General features: G+C 33.1%; 2 protein-coding genes across 2 annotated transcripts; one reads left to right on the top strand and one right to left on the bottom strand.

The window, feature by feature from the left end:
- Positions 1 to 1,096: 1,096 nt before the first annotated feature.
- On the bottom strand, positions 1,097 to 6,259 carry LOC21393859 (plant UBX domain-containing protein 8). Its single transcript, XM_010114262.2, has 11 exons — positions 5,836 to 6,259; positions 4,308 to 4,378; positions 3,599 to 4,190; positions 3,413 to 3,496; positions 3,226 to 3,341; positions 2,879 to 3,086; positions 2,573 to 2,773; positions 2,361 to 2,492; positions 1,810 to 1,953; positions 1,654 to 1,710; positions 1,097 to 1,464 (listed from the first exon to the last, which is right to left on the bottom strand). The coding sequence occupies exons 1-11, from the start codon at positions 5,917 to 5,919 to the stop codon at positions 1,357 to 1,359; spliced, it is 1,797 nt and encodes a 598-aa protein (XP_010112564.1). The 5' UTR covers positions 5,920 to 6,259; the 3' UTR covers positions 1,097 to 1,356.
- Positions 6,260 to 8,630: 2,371 nt separating this feature from the next.
- LOC21393858 (phosphatidylinositol glycan anchor biosynthesis class U protein) lies at positions 8,631 to 13,001 on the top strand. Its single transcript, XM_024176175.1, has 14 exons — positions 8,631 to 8,833; positions 8,949 to 8,996; positions 9,086 to 9,146; positions 9,616 to 9,648; positions 9,815 to 9,939; positions 10,231 to 10,365; positions 10,545 to 10,621; positions 10,769 to 11,013; positions 11,121 to 11,177; positions 11,275 to 11,443; positions 11,903 to 11,960; positions 12,050 to 12,135; positions 12,218 to 12,274; positions 12,516 to 13,001. The coding sequence occupies exons 1-14, from the start codon at positions 8,695 to 8,697 to the stop codon at positions 12,609 to 12,611; spliced, it is 1,386 nt and encodes a 461-aa protein (XP_024031943.1). The 5' UTR covers positions 8,631 to 8,694; the 3' UTR covers positions 12,612 to 13,001.
- The last annotated feature ends 6,622 nt before the right edge of the window (positions 13,002 to 19,623 follow it).

The raw sequence follows: 19,623 nt of genomic DNA, 5'->3' as shown, positions 1-19,623 counted from the left end.
AATCATCTATGAAGTAAATGCTCTAATTTTACATGTTAAACGAACTTTAAGACAGACCCAATAGTTTTATCATGCCAAAATAAACGTAAGCATCAGAAAGTAGATTAATTATATTAAGCAGTTCAAATTCTTTACCTTTCCCTTTACGGTGCCCAATTTTGCATAGAGGCGGTATGTACATACAAATTATAAAGTAGAGAAAAATAATTATTCAACACAAATAGAAATGTAAGAACGTATTGGGCGCGTTTGAAACTCGTTCTAAATTTTTTTTTTTTTTTGTATAAAAATGAAAATAAAAACGTTTTCAATCTCAGACAAAAATTATTTTTAAAAATGCATTTAGTAGCTTTATCAATAGATTATTTTCAGTATAAAAAACCTCATTAATGTCTCTCACTCTCTTTCTGCTCGAGAGAAGAGAAAATAAAAAATAAAAATAAAATTTATTTCTCTTTTATTTTAAACTAAACTAAAAAATCATTTTTATTTCTGTTTTTTATCTTTATTGTGTTAAACGTTGTTTTAAAAACGTTTTTATTTTTTTTTTATCAAAAAACGTAAAAAATAAAAACGGAATTAATTCCAAACACGACTATTATTTTCACTATATTGCTGCCACTACCCAATTTAAAATCGAAATCCTGCCTTTAGAAAAAAGAGAAGGAAAAAAAAAAGTTAAAAGGTGAAAGTGAAACAGAAAAGGATCCTTCATGTTAACGGTAATTAGTAGGGAACTCTGTAGATAGTAGATACCATGATGTCTATTCAAAACTATTAACCAAAAAGTTGAGAGAGAGAGAGAGAGAGTTTTCACTGAATTGGATTCTAAAACCCAACTGGAATACAAAGCACAACGAAGTTGCTGCTAAAGCTGCGACAACGATAATAATAATTGCCAAAAGCAAGCAAATGGATACTGCTACGAAGAATTTGCTATACTTATTTTTTTTCCTTTTAATTTTTCGCTTGAAAATATTACAGTACTATCTGAGTATCAATTTCTCTCAGAAAATATATTATCATCTTTGAAACATATAAAGCAATCTCTAAATGGCCAACAAGCATAAATTAGAGAACACCATCCATAAGAAGCTTTCAGTAATGCCCTGTGTGTGAAATTGATTATGTATCTCATCTTTTTAACACCATAAATATGTACATGACCCGAAATGACAGGCATTGTTTCTGCTTTGCCCTTTTTGCGTTTGATCCTGCTCATCGACTCAAACGTCAATTTTCAACCAAACGGTGACAATTGACAGCCAATATTTCATGTGAGACTATGTATCTTAAATAAATTGAAAATGTTTTAACAGAGTATGTGGACTATCTCTGCGATTGCGGAGTTGTATCTTAAATCAACTCCAAATATAAGGCCTCTTGTTTGCTGGTTAGGCCGAGTTCATTCAGCGTCAAAGCACTCTCCCCATCCTCGAAAGCACGCCTAGGATACGGCCTTACCTGTTCAAGCAATGTGAGTACACAGTAAGCCAAACGGACTATAGTTTCTTAAAATAGGAGGAATAATATGTCAACTCATGAAGCACATACATAAAAGTAGTGCACAAACATTTTCTATTGAATACCCAAAGCAACATACAATTCAATCGAATTTCAGTACGTAAGGAATGAAGCAAAGGCTTTACTTACCAATCTGTAAGAGCCAGGTTTGACTGCTCTACCAATGTCTATGAAGTCAAAAAGAGACTGCAAGCCATGTAGCAATCAGGTTAAATTTCAGCAAGAAGAAAATGTGACAGAAAAGAGAAGGTTGAAACTAACTATTTCTAATTAACCAAAAATTACCTGCAGCTTGTCAGATTTGAGAAATCGACGGCCTCGGCGGCTTCCATCTGGCATTCGCACCAAAAGGGTTACAGAATTCTCATCATCTGAGGCTGGTTCCTGACGCAAAGTAGCTTCCTTCGCAGCTAATAGTCTCTCCAATTCCTGCCAATAAGAATCATAGACAATGAAAGAAACAACTTGAAAATACTAGTCACCAAGAAAATAATAGAATGAAGCTCTAGTTAGATACTTCTCGAGTCATTATCAAAACACAATTATTCAAGAACAGTTTCCAAGGAGGTTTTGTCTACAGATACAAGCAGGAAATATACACCTTGCCATTACGAGCACGCTATTGGCAAACAGGACTTACTCTTAAAACGTCTCAAAAGATGAAAAAGGACACTAAGCAACCATTTCAAAAGTTAAAATATGAGCTAATATTTAGAACTGTGAATTTTCATCTTAAGGAGCGTATCATTAAACAGATAGCTGATTTCAATGTGGGAGATGTATATAACCAATTTCTAATAATCCACACTGCTGTAAGGACGTATCCATGACACTACCTTCTCCTCCTCCAATTTTCTGCGAGATTCTTCCTCCATTCTTCTTTCCTCTTCAAGTCGAGCTTCAGCCTCCTGCCTTGCTCTCTCTTCCTTTTCTCTGTCAGCTTGCAGTGAAGCAAGATATTCATCATCCTGAAAGCATCATATCAGAAGAAAGAATTAGGACGTCATTTTATATGAGCTGACATTAAGAAAATTTCTAGATATGAAACCTGTTGTTCACGTATCAAACGCTGAGCTGTCAGCGAAGGTGAAGGTGGGCGGGGTATCGGCCGGGGATAAGAACGCTCAGACTGCATAAATTGATGAGGTGCATATGGAAAGTGATACCCAGTTCCTTCAGGTATTCCACCAAACATTGCAGCCTCAAGCATTACTGCTTCGTCATGCTCCTCTGATGAGAGGCCTCCCCACTTCAGTTTGGTAAAGGACAGAGTCAAAAAGTAAAGGCGTAAATATTAAACACAAAATGATCAAACTGTGAACTGAAACACTACTCAATTAAAGCTGCATACAACCTCAGAAGGGAAGGCATCTCCGTTGCGCACTGGACTAGTACCGCTATTAGGCTGTCTAGGACTCAATGGTGGACTAGCCTCAACAACCCCAACCTCTTTCGCAGATTCGCCTGAGCCAGAAGACATCTGTCTGGATCTATGCCTTACAAGAGGCTGCTCGTCCGAATCTTCAATCTCATCTTGAATCAATGACCTTCCAGCCTCCAACCTATATTGACTCAACGCACTATCATTAGATCATTTGTTTCCAATACCAAAGAACAGTAGCACACAGACCAGACAGAAAGAGGGAGTCGTGGCTGACGTATGATTTTTCTGAAAATTATACAGTTATAAACGACAAATACCTTCCATTTGTTGCTGCTAAATTATCCAGCTCCACCTCCACGGGCTTAGGAGCTCCTCCTGATGATTCACCTAAGCCCCTTTCCTGCTCACGCAATGCTTTTTCTTGTTCTGCCGTCTGGAATTCGTTCACATTATTTAAGACCCAATACAACCATAAAAGACAACAAATCATAAAGAAGAACAGACCTTCAGCGACAAAGAAACTGCATGTGCAAGTTCGTCATCCTGCAATTGAGGTTGTCTTTGCCCAGGTCCCAGATTATTCAAGTCCTGCATCAAGATCGAAACAACTTAATAACTGAAGCATGTAGCTTCTATTAGCAGCCGACAACGTGGAAGTTCAACACGCCGCCATGAATGTGAAGAACATACACTTTCTGCACCAAATGACTGATTTGGAAAGCCTTCTTCAACCTCCCGTTTAGAAGCCTCAATGGCAGCTCGAATCATTTGTTCTTCAATGTCATTACCATAATCTGGCAAGCTATCAAATCGAGGAGCACTAGGTCCACTAGATTGGTCACGAGATCCATCATGTGAAACATCATCCCTTCGCTCACTCCATTGCCCTGCTTGAGCAGTTGGCCCAGTAGGAACCTCATCTTCATCATCAACAATTATAGTCCCATGGATATCAGGGCCTTGTGTGTGTGCCGTTTCAGCCACATCGGTCACGTCCTCAACGAGAGGAGCATGTCCTAGATGGCCAGAAGGCTGATTGCCATCCTTCACTTCTATGGGGATCTCCCTAACCTCTCTTGGATGAGTGACAACGGGCTCAGTGTTTGCGAAATCAGTACCCCTATCAAATATGCTTCTACTGAAGTTTGGATCAAGAAGTGAAAAGGGATTCAGATTTCCAGCTGCAGATAGACGTGGAAGAGGACCTTCCCAAGGTTCATCTTGAACGGAATCATCAATATCCATAAAATCATTTTGAGCAGCTACTTGTGTTTCACGCACACTGGATGTGAGAATAGAAAAATGTGACGTCAACATGAAAGCAAGTATGGATGATGAATAAAAAGGAAAGTCAAAGCAAGTATTCATCAAGTTAAGTTACAGTGTTAAAATAACGTACTCTGATAAAGCATGTCTGTCTCCTTCACTAAAATGTGCATTCACAGCTGCATTGAGATCTTCACCATGCTCCTAATTGCAGAGGAAATAACAAAATTATTAGTGCCTCAAAATAATTTTTTTTCTTTCTAGGTCACTTTGGACGGCAGTAAAAGTTGGAAAGAAACCAGCAATAAGCCTAAGGTCCAAAAGAGCTGAACGTAGCACTCTACAAGAAATTATAGTTTACATACGAACGGTAACTAGGTATGAAAATCAGTTAACATAGAAGCCAATGCACTGACGTGAAAAAGTACTTTATGAAGCTCAAACTACACTTGACTGGAGATAAATTTAGTTAGCATAGAGATTTGACACGGCACAGTAGTAAAACCAGTTCCATGTGAGAATGACAATATAAGACTTAAGAGGACACATTCTTGAAGGGTTTTTCTTTGTTCCTTTCGTGCATAAGACTCACCAAGCACAAAAGAAGATGAACAGTACGCCACATAATTCAGTTCAATGAGAGGAATGGCCAATGCATATTTAACATTTAGAGGTCATTACCTCAGTAACTCAGTTGTTACGATCCCATGTTTCACTCCCCATTGTATCTTTATTTCTCACAGAAATAGAGAAGAAAAACACCCAGTTTATAATCCATAGCCCATCAACTATTACGGAGAGCGATTTCACTTGCCTCTTTTTATTATTTTTTTTTTGTATTTTTTTATTTTTTTATTTTTTTGGGCTTGGAACCAGATGAATCAAAAGCCTGCCAATTAACCAATGGAAACCAATAAATGGATGAACAATCACCTAAAGAAAACAGCAACAATAATAACCTGTCTGTCAATGCATCTCCAATTCCATGATGGCTATGATTTCAATTTCCTAACATCATTTCCTCCGGCCTCAAGTAAAACAGTTAGAATCCTTGTGAGCATCAGCACATCCCACGACTAATTTGAATTGAACCCCCCTCACTCTATTCTCCATTGAATATATTCCTTCCTTCCATCCCATTTTCTCTTTCATTCCATTCAAATGCAAGATTCAGTTTCTCCAAGTTGCAGCCCACCGATTAACTTCAAAGATTTTCAAGATTCGATCTTTTTCTTTTGGAAATTAACACCTGATAATGATACCCCAAATAACAGCCAGAAAACAAGCGGACATGCTTCATATACCTAAAAACCTATCACTCTCAAGAATAATAAGCATGCCAAATGCAAACTTAATCAGCTGAATTACTTCAAATCAACTACTACAAGCAAAACGCAATTCAGAATTGCAGCCTAATATCCATAACCATTTCCAGATAATCTCCAAGCAACAAATCACACAAATTTCGAATTTAAAATCCAATGACAATGCAGCAGAAACCCTAATTAAGCACCGAAGAAAACATTAACCAATCGCTAATTCTCCATATCACTGAATCGAAAATCAATCACAACTTTCTCATTAAACACTTCAAAATCCATTGACGAACAAGAAAATATTTAAAAAATCGAAAATAAATGGAAAAAGAAAAGAAATCAAACCTCGAGCTTTTGAACGGCGACGGCTTCGGATGCGCCGGTGATGCTCATGAAGGTCTCAATCGCTTCCTGATTAGGTCTCGCCATTGAAATCTCCAATCGAGGCTTTTCCTTTTTTCCGAATTCGGAGTTCAATTTCCACCGTCTGGTGTTCGATTTTTTTCTCAGAAAATTTTCCAGGGAATCAGAATAGAGATATTTCGGTGACTTTTTTTTTTTCTTGGCAGAGAAAATGAAAGAAATGGCTGTTTGATTTACTTGAAGGAATGTATATGTGTGTGTGTGTGTGTGTGTGTGTGTAAGGATGGTATAATGATGAGAAAAAGATGGTTTTGAGGGTAAAACAGTGAAAGTGCTGTGACGTTTTGATCTTTCTCCAATCTTCTACGTCTCTTTGGCTTTGGAGGGTAAAGTATCAAAAGGCTGGTCTTTTTCTTCCTTTTTTTTTTTTTTTTTTTTTAAGGCTAACTTGCTGTTTAAGTTCAAAAATAAAATAAATGTGAAAAAGAGAAAAACGCTTTGGAAAAGGGAATGATATTATGCCACGTAAGAATAATGAAAATTAAATGGGTGTTCTTTTTTTTTTTTTGAAATAGTTTTTTTTTATTAATTTCTGATTGAAACACGTTGTTCGTTGTGTGGGTGGCTGGTGGCTGGTGGCTGCGGCCACATGGTGGCTAACTACCTTGTTTGTCGTCAATCTGCCACCAACACCATTGATGTCGTTCTTTGGTTTTTTTGGGCTGAATTTGTTGTCGTTTATTTGCGATGTGGCCAAATGCCTCTCGCATTTGTATAAAACCAGTATTTCTCTTCGTTTCTTTCTTCTTCTTTTTTTTTTTTCCTGGCCGAGAGTATAAAGCCAGTAATTAATATGTAGGAATAAGTCGATTCAAATATAAATTAATTTTATAACTTTATAAAAAAATATAAATAATACTATTTGAATCCACTTATTTCTTTAAGTTTGGTGAAAATTCGGGTTTTAATCTTTTGTTGTTTTTTCAGTATTCCTTGAATTTAATAGTTAAATATGAATTTTGGGATCTATATTGTTTAGTAGGGATTTCACAATATGTTATTATAGAAAGAGAATGTTCATGCCAAACACAAAAAAAATTCTCCATTTACCTAAATTGAACTTTTTTTCACTCTTTACTAAAAAAAATTTTTTAAAAAAAAAACGTTTTCTCTCTCCAGTTTTCTTTTCCTTTTGTTATTTAAGTGCTTTACTACTAAATTATATTAAAAAGGGAGATAAAAATATTTTGAATTATTTATTTTGTGATCAAAAGTCAAAAAATATTTGCCCAATTCATTTTGCTGGTTTGAGTTTTCAACTTAAATTAAAAAAAAATAAATTTATGTGAAAAAAAATATTATAACACAAAAAATTAAATTTAAATTTTTATAAAAAAAAAATATTGTAACAAAACTTAAATTGACCGTCTCTTTTGACCCAATTTTGATTTGTCTTAGTTCGCTTTAACATGTGAACCGAACTGAGCCAAACTCTTAGGTCGAACTAAGACATGGTTTTTAGGCCAAAACATAATCGGGCCCAACTTGATTAGAGGTTTTTATTCATTTTTTTAACTTTCCCATTATAACCCCGTACTAGCTTTAGGGACGAGTTGAGCCAATCATTTCTACATTTTTTTAGGCCCGATCGGTCTAATTTACTATCGTCGTTTTCTGTTACCGAGCTGCTCAGACCTAAACTTACAGCTCTACCTTATGGTGTGAAATTTCACAAAAACAATTAAAAATACCAAGTACTACTAACTAAAATTTATATCCTCATAATGATATAATAAAAATTTTCAAGTTAAACAATCTTAAGTGGCACAAATTTATTCCCACAAATGGTCCCTGAAGTTTACTCTCAATCTCATTTTGATCCCTGACTTTTAAAACGTCTCACAGTTAGTCCCCTAAAGTTACATTTTGTTTCAGTTTTGGTCTTTTTGTTAACTAGGTGTTAAATATTAGATAATCTCACAAATGGTCCTTGAGGTTTACCCTCAATTCGACTTTGGTTCCTGACTTTTAAAACGTGCAACAATTAGTCCTTAAGGTTTTAATTTTTTTTTATTTTTGGTTTTTCTGTTAGCCATATGTTAAATATTTGACAGAATATGTGTAAATTAATGATTAAAATTGGAAAAATATAAAATTTAGGGATGAAAATAACAAAAAAAAATTACAGAGATAATCCCTAAATTTTAGTTATTTTCAATTTCGATCCCTAATTTACGTAATTTCTATCAAATATTTAATGACTAATTGACGAAAAGATGAAATTAAAACAAAATAAAATCACAGAAATCAATTTTAGAATATTTTAAAAGTCATAGATTAAATGCGATTGAATGTAACTTCAGGAAACAGTTATGAGATTAACCTTTAAATATTTGATAGAATCTACAAAAAGTGTAGACGAAAGTTGGAAACATATAAAATATGAACTAAAACTATACAAAATTTTAATAATTAATTTTCATAGATACTTTTTAAATTTTAGTTGTTTCTAATTTTGATCTTAATTTATACAAATTTTATTAAATATTTAACAATTAATTAAAACAAGACTAAAACTAAAATAGAGTACAATCTCAACAACTATTATTATAAGACATTTTAAAAGTAAGGATGAAACTGAGTTAGGGCTAAATCTCAAGGACTATCCGGGGCATTAATCCTATATTGAGTAAAATTAAATGTAAGCAAAAAAAAAAAAAGCATATACGTAATTTTCTTGAAATGTTTTAATATTTTATTTATTGTACTACCTTCTTTGAAAACCTCATCAGTCTCTGATCTCGCCTGAGAACAACACCTCGTCCGATTCGCCGGAGAAAAATGGCGGCGAAGGAGGGAAGATTTTGGGGATGGGCATTTGCATCTGTAATTTTCAGGCTAATTCTGATTTATTTCCCCAACAATCTCAACCTCTCTTCTCGTCCTGAAGTCTCTACTCCTCTCACCAGTCTTCGTCGCCGTACTCTCTCTCTCTCTCTCACTCTCTCTCACTCTCTCTCACTCTCTCTCTAGCTTCGAAGCTTAATTCCATGGCTAGTTCACTATTTTCTCACGAAATTATCTTGCCTTTTCAGTGGCTGAGGGATATTGGTTGAAGCAGTCGTCGTTGTCTCCTTATGCAGGTCTGTACGCAATTCTTACTAAAAGCTTCTGTTGTCGATTATTGGTTTTTGGGATCTCAGAAATGTTTCATCTTGTTTCTCTTTCACAGGATCTATGTACCACGGTTCTCCATTGCTTCTCTATGTTCTTGGACCACTCACTGCCAAAAGGTGCCTAGTTTAGTGATTTTTTTAGTGTGTTTTGTTTTCTAATTTGCTTTACATTTTGTCAAGTTTTAGTTTTTGAGGTCTAAGTTTTGGAATTTTTGAGAATCCCAGATACCAAATCCATCTCCATTTTTTTCCATGGATTATTTAGGAGTTTTGGGAACTTGTTTAGTTGTATTATGTAAGAAAATTTGTTAATTTTGATTTTGTCAAAATTTGTTTACCAAAGCGCACATACACGTTTTGCTATCAAAGCTAAATTTTAGAGTACCATGAAAATTTTTGGGAACTTGTTTAGTTGTATTATGTAAGAAAATTTGTTAATTTTGATTATGTCAAAATTTGTTTACCAAAGCGCACATACACGTTTTGCTATCAAAGCTAAATTTTAGAGTACCATGAAAATTTGGCTCTTATTTTATTTTATTTTTTAAGCAATGTAATTTTTGAAAATTTGGTTTTGATGATACAGAATTGAAGGACAACTCAATCATCTTCTATGTGGGTAAGCTTGAAGTTTTGGCTTTCTACTTCATATTTGTTTTGTTAATCTATATTTTTATTCTCATTTCTTTGTTATTTTTATCAGACTTTTGATTTCCTTATTTGATTATACGTTTAAGACTTATTACGTGGACAGGCAGTTGATATTAACGCATGTTTGGATGCAGCTTGGTATTTGTGATTGCAGATGTTGTGAATGCATTGCTTATACGTGTTATTGGCCAGAATCTTCAGATTTCATACAATCAGCGTTTGAAAGCACTAAGCCTTGATGCAATACCAAAAGAGAAAGGTAATCATTATAAACGTAAAGATAATTCTTTTAAGTTTTGGCCCAAATAGGAATGTAGGATGATATTGTTGGAAAACTATGGGTTAGGAAATATTGCATTAAAAATTTCACTTTAGTTGAGCTGGGAACTATTGCATGTTGGTTGTTCCGTGAAAAGCTAGACTTCTATATGTAAGATATGCCTGCTTTATTAGGCAATTAAACTAGTGGCCTAATCCTTGTCTAGCCTTTTTCACATTCATTGTTTCTGCTTTGCAAGCTAACAAATTGCGGTATCTGTGTTTGTTTCAGCGATCCTTCCTTCTCGAGACATTGCTGCTCTTGTCTACCTATGGAATCCTTTCACAATAGTTTCATGTGTGGGTTTGTCAACATCTCCAATTGAAAACATGGCTGTTATATTGTCACTATACGGAGCGTGTACACGTAAGGAGATAATAGTTTGTATATTTTTTGTTCCATGATCTGTTTGAAACTTTTTTGTCTCCAAGCTAGGTGCAATATTAGATCAATTTTACAAATTGTTGAAGGTACTTTTGGTTGATTCAAATTGCTCTTTTTAACTTGTGTTTACTATTGCATATTGTTCTTCTGATGGACCACAGGTAAAATTCCCCTGGCAGCTTTTGGATGGGTCATGGCAACACATCTTTCCCTTTATCCAATGATTCTAATCATTCCTGTATTTTTTTTTTCTCTCTTTTTTTCGTTTAGTTAATTTTGTATTTTAATAAATTAGTGAAGTCCTTAGAAAAATCTGGGGAATTTTTTTTCCCTAAATTTTCGTCGTCACTCATGTAAATAATAAGCAACTGTCATTTTCCCGTAGGTGATTCTTTTATTAGGATATGGTCCAGAAACTCCTCCGAGAAAGTTGTTTGATGGAAAAGTTGAAGATAGTGCCTCAAGCAATCACAGTCATAGAGCAATGAAACAACAAGGAGCTGCCACTATTTTCTCTTGGAAACCAGTATTGAAGTTCTTGATGTGGTCTGTTGTTTGGTCAATCTATGTGTTGGTTCTATGTGGTCTATGTGTCAGACATTATGGTGGCCTTCACGAGATGTTTAAGAGGTACAAGTAGACTACCAAACTTGTTGAGTACCCTTCTTCTAGATCCTGTAAAATTATGATACTCAATAAGTAATCTTAGTTACTTTATAACTGTCCGTTTTTTGCAGAACCTATGGGTTCATCCTTACAGTGCCAGATTTATCTCCAAACATAGGTGTATTATGGTGAGCTATTAGCCTCAAATTACCTGTGTTGGATAATATATATTTTTTACTTTTGAGATGTGGGAATAATATATCAACCACTGACACTCTGATGCAGGTACTTCTTTGCAGAAGTTTTTGAATTTTTCAGAAATTTTTTTCTGATTGTGTTCCATATGAACATTTTGTTCATGGTACTCCCGTTAGCTATACGGCTGAACCACCGCCCCTGCTTTCTGGCTTTTGTGTACATTGCAATCTCGTCAATGCTCAAGTCTTATCCTTCAGTAAGTTCTCCCTCTTGTGCGGAGGTCTTGTGTTTTACCGAGGCAAATGCTTTCCTTGCATATATTAACCATAATGTGTGAGATTTCCTTTATTCTCCATTTAAGAGACAATGATGTGAACTGAGAATATATTAGCTTTCAATTCTATCTTTTTATACCTAATACTAGCCAAATACCAAAAAAAAAAAAAAACGGAAAACCAGGAAGAAGGGCAACAAAGATTTGCTTGCTAACCTGTATTTGGGGTTATGAATTCAATATTCATTAATTGTCCATCGTCGTGAGTTTTTTCCTTCCCCCCGTTTTTAAGAAACGGAAATTTATTAATAAAATAGAAAGTTATAGAAAATTTAACACTTGGACAAGAAGTTCTCAGAGAAAAACTTATCATCATAAATTAATGGGATATAAGAGATCTGATTATATCTTTCCTCTTCTTTTGTTTTTCAATTTCATTAGGTTGGTGATGCAGCTCTATACCTTGGTTTATTGGGATTGTTTGTTAATGAACTAGCAGGCAAGTTCATAGGTTCTGTTTCCTTACATGTGAAATTTTACATGCTTAGCGTTTGGTGTTTTAAACTTTCAATCTTCCATGACAAACAGATATGCAGTTCTCATTTTTCCTGTTCTGCGTTTATGTTGGGGTTTCCCTCCTCAGCCCTGTAATGCATAACCTATGGATATGGAGGGTATGTCATAATCTCAAGTTGCTTAAAATGGTGAAATGAATAGAACAACCGTTTATCATGACAGATTTTATGTACTGTGCAGGGCACCGGGAATGCAAATTTCTACTTTGCAACTGCCATGGCCTATGCTTGCTTTCAGGTTTCTTTTTAAGTTTTTTTATATAATTTATTATTTTCCTTTTGCATTATTGAGAGTGTGAACGCTTGTAACCAAGTTATTTTAGCCCAAAGTGACGCTTAAAAGGGTGGAAATAATTAAAATATTCGGCAATATACTTGGGATAGAAAGTCTGATCATATTTCGAAACCTTAACCTTTCCCTAAATCAATATTATGATTTATCTGCATCCCTACTCTGATGCTTACTGTTGACACTGCAGATTGTTTTGGTGGTCGAGAGTGTAAGCGCGATGCTCAGTCATGACAGGAAGCTAAAGAAGCTTTCGATTGCAAAGCATCAAGAGAGCAAGTCTTGACTCTTGAGCAACTCTTGCAGCCATTCAAATTTTTATGCGGTTAATCACCTTAGCTTCATTCTTTAGAGTTCTGTAATGCAAGCAGATCGCAGCAACACTCTACTAATGACCTCTCTGACTCAAGAACTCGTACCACAGTCAAGTCGGCCGTTGCATCGTGGATAGAAGACCTATGCATCCTCCGAAACAACGCTTTCTTGCTCAGCATTTAGATGGAATTGTAACTGAATATAGGGATTGTAATGATAAAAAACGAGATTGTTGTAGTATTTTTCAAATGCAAATGAATATTAAGAGCGTGTGTGTGTGCGTGTGTTTGAGGGAAAGGCACAAGTTGATTGCCTTATAGAATTGCTTGTCAGAATATATAGCAGAGTTCAAAATATGCGGTTCCAATTTTCCTGTTCTAGTCTAAAAGCTTTTTTTTTCCTCCCATTGGTCGAATAATAATTCTAAGATCAATACTCTTCCTAAACTATAGCATATGATTGCTTGTAAAAACTTGCTCAATTAGACTTCCATTAATTACCTAGAGCTTGAGGAGAAATGAAAATTGAAGATCTTTTATAGCACCAGAAAAATGCTATAAAAATGAGACAAACTTTTGTGGGTGTTTGGAATGCGTTTTGTTTCCAATTTTTCACGTTTATCGAGAAAAAAATAAAAATGAAAGAAAAACAGTGTTTAGAGCAGCTGATCATAAAAAATAAAAACAAAAATAATCTTGGTTTTTTTGTGTAAAATAGGGTAGAAAATGATTAGTTGTTTTCATTTTCTTCTTTTAGAGCAGCTGATCATAAAAAATAAAAACAAAAATAATCTTGGTTTTTTGTGTAAAATAGGGTAGAAAATGATTAGTTGTTTTCATTTTCTTCTGTCTATTTTTTCTTTTGTCAACCACAGTTAAATGTTAAAGTGTTGAAAAGTTAGAATCCAAAAAGTACAAAAAACTGTTAAAATACTACTAGATATTTATATAACTGATAAGTAGTAAGCTGCTAAATTATTTAATATATTTTTTAATAGTAACTGTTAAAATACTACTAGATATTTATATAACTGATAAGTAGTAAGCTGCTAAATTATTTAATATATTTTTTAAAATACTATTAGATGTTTTCAAAAATATATAACTAAACGGAGTTTTAGTTTTTCTTATATTGAAAACAATCTCTTAATAAAATTACCAAACGCATTTTTAAAAATAATTTCTGTATGAGATTAAAAAAAATTTTATTTTTATTTTTATACAAAAAATAAAATCATTTTGAAATTAATTCTAAATGCGTTCTTTATTTCTTCTAAAACTCTCTTTTATAGCTTATGGGAACCCCAAAGAAAGAGGAAAAAAAAATCTAAACAAAATGCAACAGGAAAGTTCTCTCACTACAACCAAGGAATTGAATCGGCATTGAGTTGAGTTCATCTACTAAGGTTCCGTTTATTTTGTTGATTTGAGTTTAGAATTTGAGTTTTTCAACAGTAAAAAGCTCTCACAAATAATCATATCTAACTTTTTTACTACAGTAAAAAACTCATATAAAATCACATCTCAACTCAAATTAAAAACTCAAATCAGCGAACTAAACGGCTATAAATTTCTGCTGAAGCTCGTTCAATTTAATACAATTGTCTCTCCCATTCTGAAACCAAAGTACAAGACATAAATGCCCACGTGCACACAGATTTATTTTCAGCACCATTTCTTGGTAGGCCTTTTCTGATTTCTCTCTGTCTTTAAAGCCACTTGTGGAGTTTCCTTTCATCATTGGTGACATCATGAATGGAAAGCTTTCTATAAATAGTAACCCTTCAAATGCCACTCCTAGACATTTGTTTTAGGAGGCCCATCATAACTTGCTTTGCATGTTCTTATATTGAGGACCAAGGACACAAGTGCACATTATTTGTACTTTTTGTATATTGAGAATTTTTCTGAGATGAATTAGAATTTAGAGGAATACTACTTTCAAAGAGCTGGTATTTAAATATGCGATTTTGAATAACTAGATTTCGAAAGTGATATCGAGCTTAAATTTACACGAGTTTTTGGTGTTGGCGGTGTTGAATTTGATCCCGTCCGGTCTACTTTCTTGATATGGAAAAAGGCTAAGTTGGGAAGTAAGCAAAAGGTGGCTCCAAATCCTGGTCCAGAGGGTCATGTGCCCTTTGGTACAAGTGAATGAAAAAAATTTTGAATGCATGAACTTGAATGGGATTTTGATTGCTTCACAAGGCATAGTTTATATTTAAAGCCACTACCCAAGATTGGGCAAGTTCCCTATGCCCATGGCTGACCACATTCCAGCTTGCTTAGCTTTGTGGCTTTTTATTATTTTTATTCAGTATTAAAATTAATAAGATAAAGACCTACCCAATTTCATGGAAACTATGGAAGTTAGTCCAAGTAATTTCTCAACTAGAGAAGACACAAAATTGTTATTTTTCCATACTTAAAAAAATTCTCTTTTATCTATGTGAAGTTGTCAACTCAACTTCATTAAGCTAGCATATGGGTTACCTTGAAACATTAATATGTTAGTAAACACGTGAACTGTGAGGTATAATTGTTTATCTGTTATCTTGGACAAGTAAATTTTTATGTTCTCTAAAGAAAAATAAGGGTTAAATACTTTGTGTTTTTTAAGTCATAAGGTAGAAAAATGAACACATGAAATTCCCAAAAAGCTCCATCGCATCCCTTTTACTTAGAGGGGGAAAAACAAAACAAAACAAGTGGATAATTTTGAAAGTTACACTTTCAAAAAATTAGAATTCCCAATTTATATCTGAAATATTCTTATATTGTGCATAACTTTGCTCTCTTAACCGCACCAGATCCAATATTCTAATCATAAAGAGGGGGGGAAAAAAAAAAAAAAAAAAACCAATCCATGTTGCAATTTTATGCTAAACTAATAATATTATGCAAAGTACAGTACTGAATGCTTATAGAAGGCTTCATACATATGTACTGAAGTGCCTAGTTGATCATACTATATAAAGAGTATCTATTTATCTAGTACTTCAAAGCTTAATATTTAACTGCACCATGTTAGGGAAAATTTGTCTTCCATCAATTATCCTTGTAACAAGAACTACAAAATCATATGTACATGAATATATATATATATATATATATATATGAGAGCGTTTTGAGGCACGTATTAGTGATTATTGACAACTCAAGACAATATGACAATTAGAAGTGTGTGTATATATACACACACACATGTATAAATATATATAACATTGCAAAGTGAAAAAATGGTTCTAATTTAAGCAGTAATTTCATACCTAACTACACTTCGAGGTGTTGAGTTTAAATTCTCCACTACCAAGTAAAAAAAAAAAAAAAAAAAAGAAAAGAAATTAAAAGAAAGGAAAAGAAATGGCTCTAATGAAGGTAGAAATTAATTCAGGTTTCTTGAGTCTTAAGCCACTGACTTTCTACATATAGTATAAGACATCGAGGCTGTCGAGCATTTTAAATATATGCGTCATGATACACGTATTTGATAGTTTTAATGGGCTTTTTATTTAGGTCATTAGTACTTTATACATGTAGATATATTTAACTATTCATGTCTAGCTAGCAACCCTGCCTGCTCCAGTTAACTGGGAGTCATATATATATATATATATTGGAATTAAGGGAATAAGCAAATTCTTAATCTAACTTAATTAGTCAAATGATGCTTTATATACAATCATAACCTGATTACCTTGCAAATGTAGTACAAATATTACACACATAAACAATACACATAAAAAAAAGGAACAATTTGTAACGCCAGATGGGATGATAGTGAAATAAGATTCCTATATTCATGATTACCATATATTATCCCTTCTATAACATTTCAGCCTCTTACCTCCTTTTTTTTTTTCTTTCAAGGTATCGGATGACAAATTGATCAAGGCAAACTATCACTGATTCTGAAAAGTATCACATTGGATAGGCACTAATTTGCAATCAACCTGAGTTTGTAAATTTTTTTTTTTTTTTTTTTTGTAAAAAAAAAAAACTTTAATTTATTATAAATTGGAAAGGAATAGTTTTCAGGTGATTTTTTGCTGCAGATTAATGTTTATTGTATGAGTTTATAATGTCATATACATTGGTTTTATATCCTAAAGAGTTGTGAAGATCTTCAAACTTCACCCCAAAAATAATAATAATATTAATAAAATAACCTCTTCAAAATCTTAAGGGGGTAAGAGCATAATTTAGGGGGGAATGGCCAAATCTTGCAGCATGAGTGGTAGTAACTGTAAGAGATGAATTAGTGTTAATTGACTAATTATATAGACCATTGCTTTTGCTTTTTCACGTCACAGACAGGAAGAGCAACTTTCTCCTTAATTCTCTCAATTTTTGACTAACTTAAGAATCAAAAACTTAATACGATCACCGACATCATCTTTTGTTTCCTTATAATTATCATTTATCATTATTATTTTTTTACAGTATCTTTTTTCTTAGTGTCTATATTATAGTACTTTTTTTTTTTTTATAGATTTGTATGTCATTACTCACTACTAAGTACTAGTTAAGAAAATATTTACATAGCATGGGTAGGAAAGAGCGTAGATTAAAAAAAAAAAACGTATTTACCTCCGATTTCAACTAGATAGTATTTTATAATACAACTTCCCAATAACCAGTATCATTTCCTTTTTCATAATATTCGATATTTGTTATTTGTTATTCACATGATCTAATTTTATATGTGGAATACTTTTCAACCAAGTAGAATCTTATTGGATGTTAATTAGTTTTTAAATAATTTCAATTTTAACTAACGAAACTGAAAGATATCTTGAAAAGATGAGTCATATTCCGGGTATATATGATTTTGGCAGCTTATAATTAATATTTTCATATAGCAAACAAAAGTCTTAATATAAGCCTCTTTAAAATATGAGTCGGTTTTCTCAAGAAAAAGACAAAAAGAAGATCAAAGAATAAACAAATTATGAAAAGGAAAAATCAAGTTATTCCACCTAATGGATATTGAATAGCAATGAAGTAGTCCCTCATGATATGGAGTCTTTGCATGTGGGTTCGCACGATCAGATCCTCTAACCAAACATGAGAATTTTTCATGATATAAAACAACAAAGGGCACCACTAATGGTTGGTGTAGCGATACATCTTTCTTCTTTTTTAAGAACGCATTCAGAATACAATACTCTACAGTCTTACTTTAAGATTCGTGCTCAATTAATATGTTGTACGGCGTTTGTTGTGTGACAATATGAGTAAAAATTGGCCTATCAAGTAGAATATAAGTTAAATTCTTTCTGTTTTATTCGTGGCTCTTAAAATTTTTAAAATGACGAGGGGGATGGAGAGGCTCGATGATACTGATGATTCCTTTCTTTCTTGAGTGAAAAAAAGGGCAAAAAAACTATGATCGAAAGAATTAAAAACTAAAGGAAGAAAAACCTAGGGGGTCTAAGAGAACAGAAAGTTTGACCTCATTAGCAAACACTTTTTTAGGGTGTATTTATTGTATTACATAAACTATTTATTAGTTTAATAATCCCAAAATAGGAGCTGTTTGAGCTGCCATTATTGTGCACCCCTTCAGGGAGACCTTTCTCCTTGGCCATGCCAAGCAGTCAGGTAATATGTGTTTGTGTCATCATCTTACTTAAAAATAATTTTAAAAAAAAAAGAAACTCTTATCAACTACATTTGATCTTTTCTGCATCAAACAAAGTACCTTATGTGATCATATTAATTATAATCACCGAAAATACATACTTTATAACTCCAAAATAGTCTTCTATGAGTGTTTAAAGGGTCCTTTTCACAATTATTATACATGTACATTTTTTAACACTAGGATCTCGTTCATTTCACCGATTTGAGTTTTATTATAATAAAAAACTCTGAAAAACAGTCATATTTAATTTTTTTATGACAATAAAAAATTATCACATAAAGTCACATCTCAACTCATATCAATGAATTAACGAGCTCAGATATATAAGAAAAATTCTAAAACCTTGCTTAAGACCGCATATATGACCTATACAACCTATAAACTTTAAAGAGCCATTACCGATGTTTCTTTATGGATGGCTTGGCCGTTAACACTTGCTTCAGTTGAGCAGGTTCCTTGACTTTTAAATTTTTCTTACTTCTAACTTCTTAATTCTTATGGGTGTTTTTAGTTGAGAGATGGTAAAATATAAAAGAAAACGTACAAATTGACCATTTATATACGAAGCCCATAATAAATTTGTGCCCATCCTCTTATTTTATCTCACGTACAAATTTCTATATTATCTCATGAATAAATTTCTATATTATCATGGATATTTTAGATTATGCTCATATCTCCATTTGAATTAATCACACCTTGATATATATATATATATATATATATATGTTTGTATATATATGTATATGTATTGCTGTGTATGTATATATGCAATAGAAGTGAGACCGAAATCTTACAGATTGATCATGATCTATATTCCCTAGTGGATCTCAACAGCTAAAACATGATCTAGTAAAAGATATTGTTCCTGAACACAAAGAAAAGAAAAATGTATGAACACAAGAACAAAACATGTGTTTGTGTGTGTTATTGTATCAACATCTCATAGATACTGTAGTATTTATCTTAGATATTGGTCAGATTTCAGGAAGTTGGCAAAACCCCATTAGACATTAAGACTTTTCAGTATTTTATGGACCATTAAAAATGGCTGTTTTTTTGTTTATTATTATTATTATTCTCAGAAAAATGTATGAACACAAGAACAAAACATGTGTTTGTGTGTGTTATTGTATCAACATCTCATAGATACTGTAGTATTTATCTTAGATATTGGTCAGATTTCAGGAAGTTGGCAAAACCCCATTAGACATTAAGACTTTTCAGTATTTTATGGACCATTAAAAATGGCTGTTTTTTTGTTTATTATTATTATTATTCTCTTTTTTTTTTTTTTTTATTTTTTATATATAAACTTTAGGTTTGTTAGACAGACA

This window comes from Morus notabilis, unplaced genomic scaffold, assembly GCF_000414095.1.
Source record: "Morus notabilis unplaced genomic scaffold, ASM41409v2 Scaffold912, whole genome shotgun sequence".
NCBI classification, from domain to species: domain Eukaryota; kingdom Viridiplantae; phylum Streptophyta; class Magnoliopsida; order Rosales; family Moraceae; genus Morus; species Morus notabilis.
The sequence above is the reverse complement of the archived record's forward strand: the minus strand, read 5'-3'. Positions and strand labels throughout refer to the sequence as shown.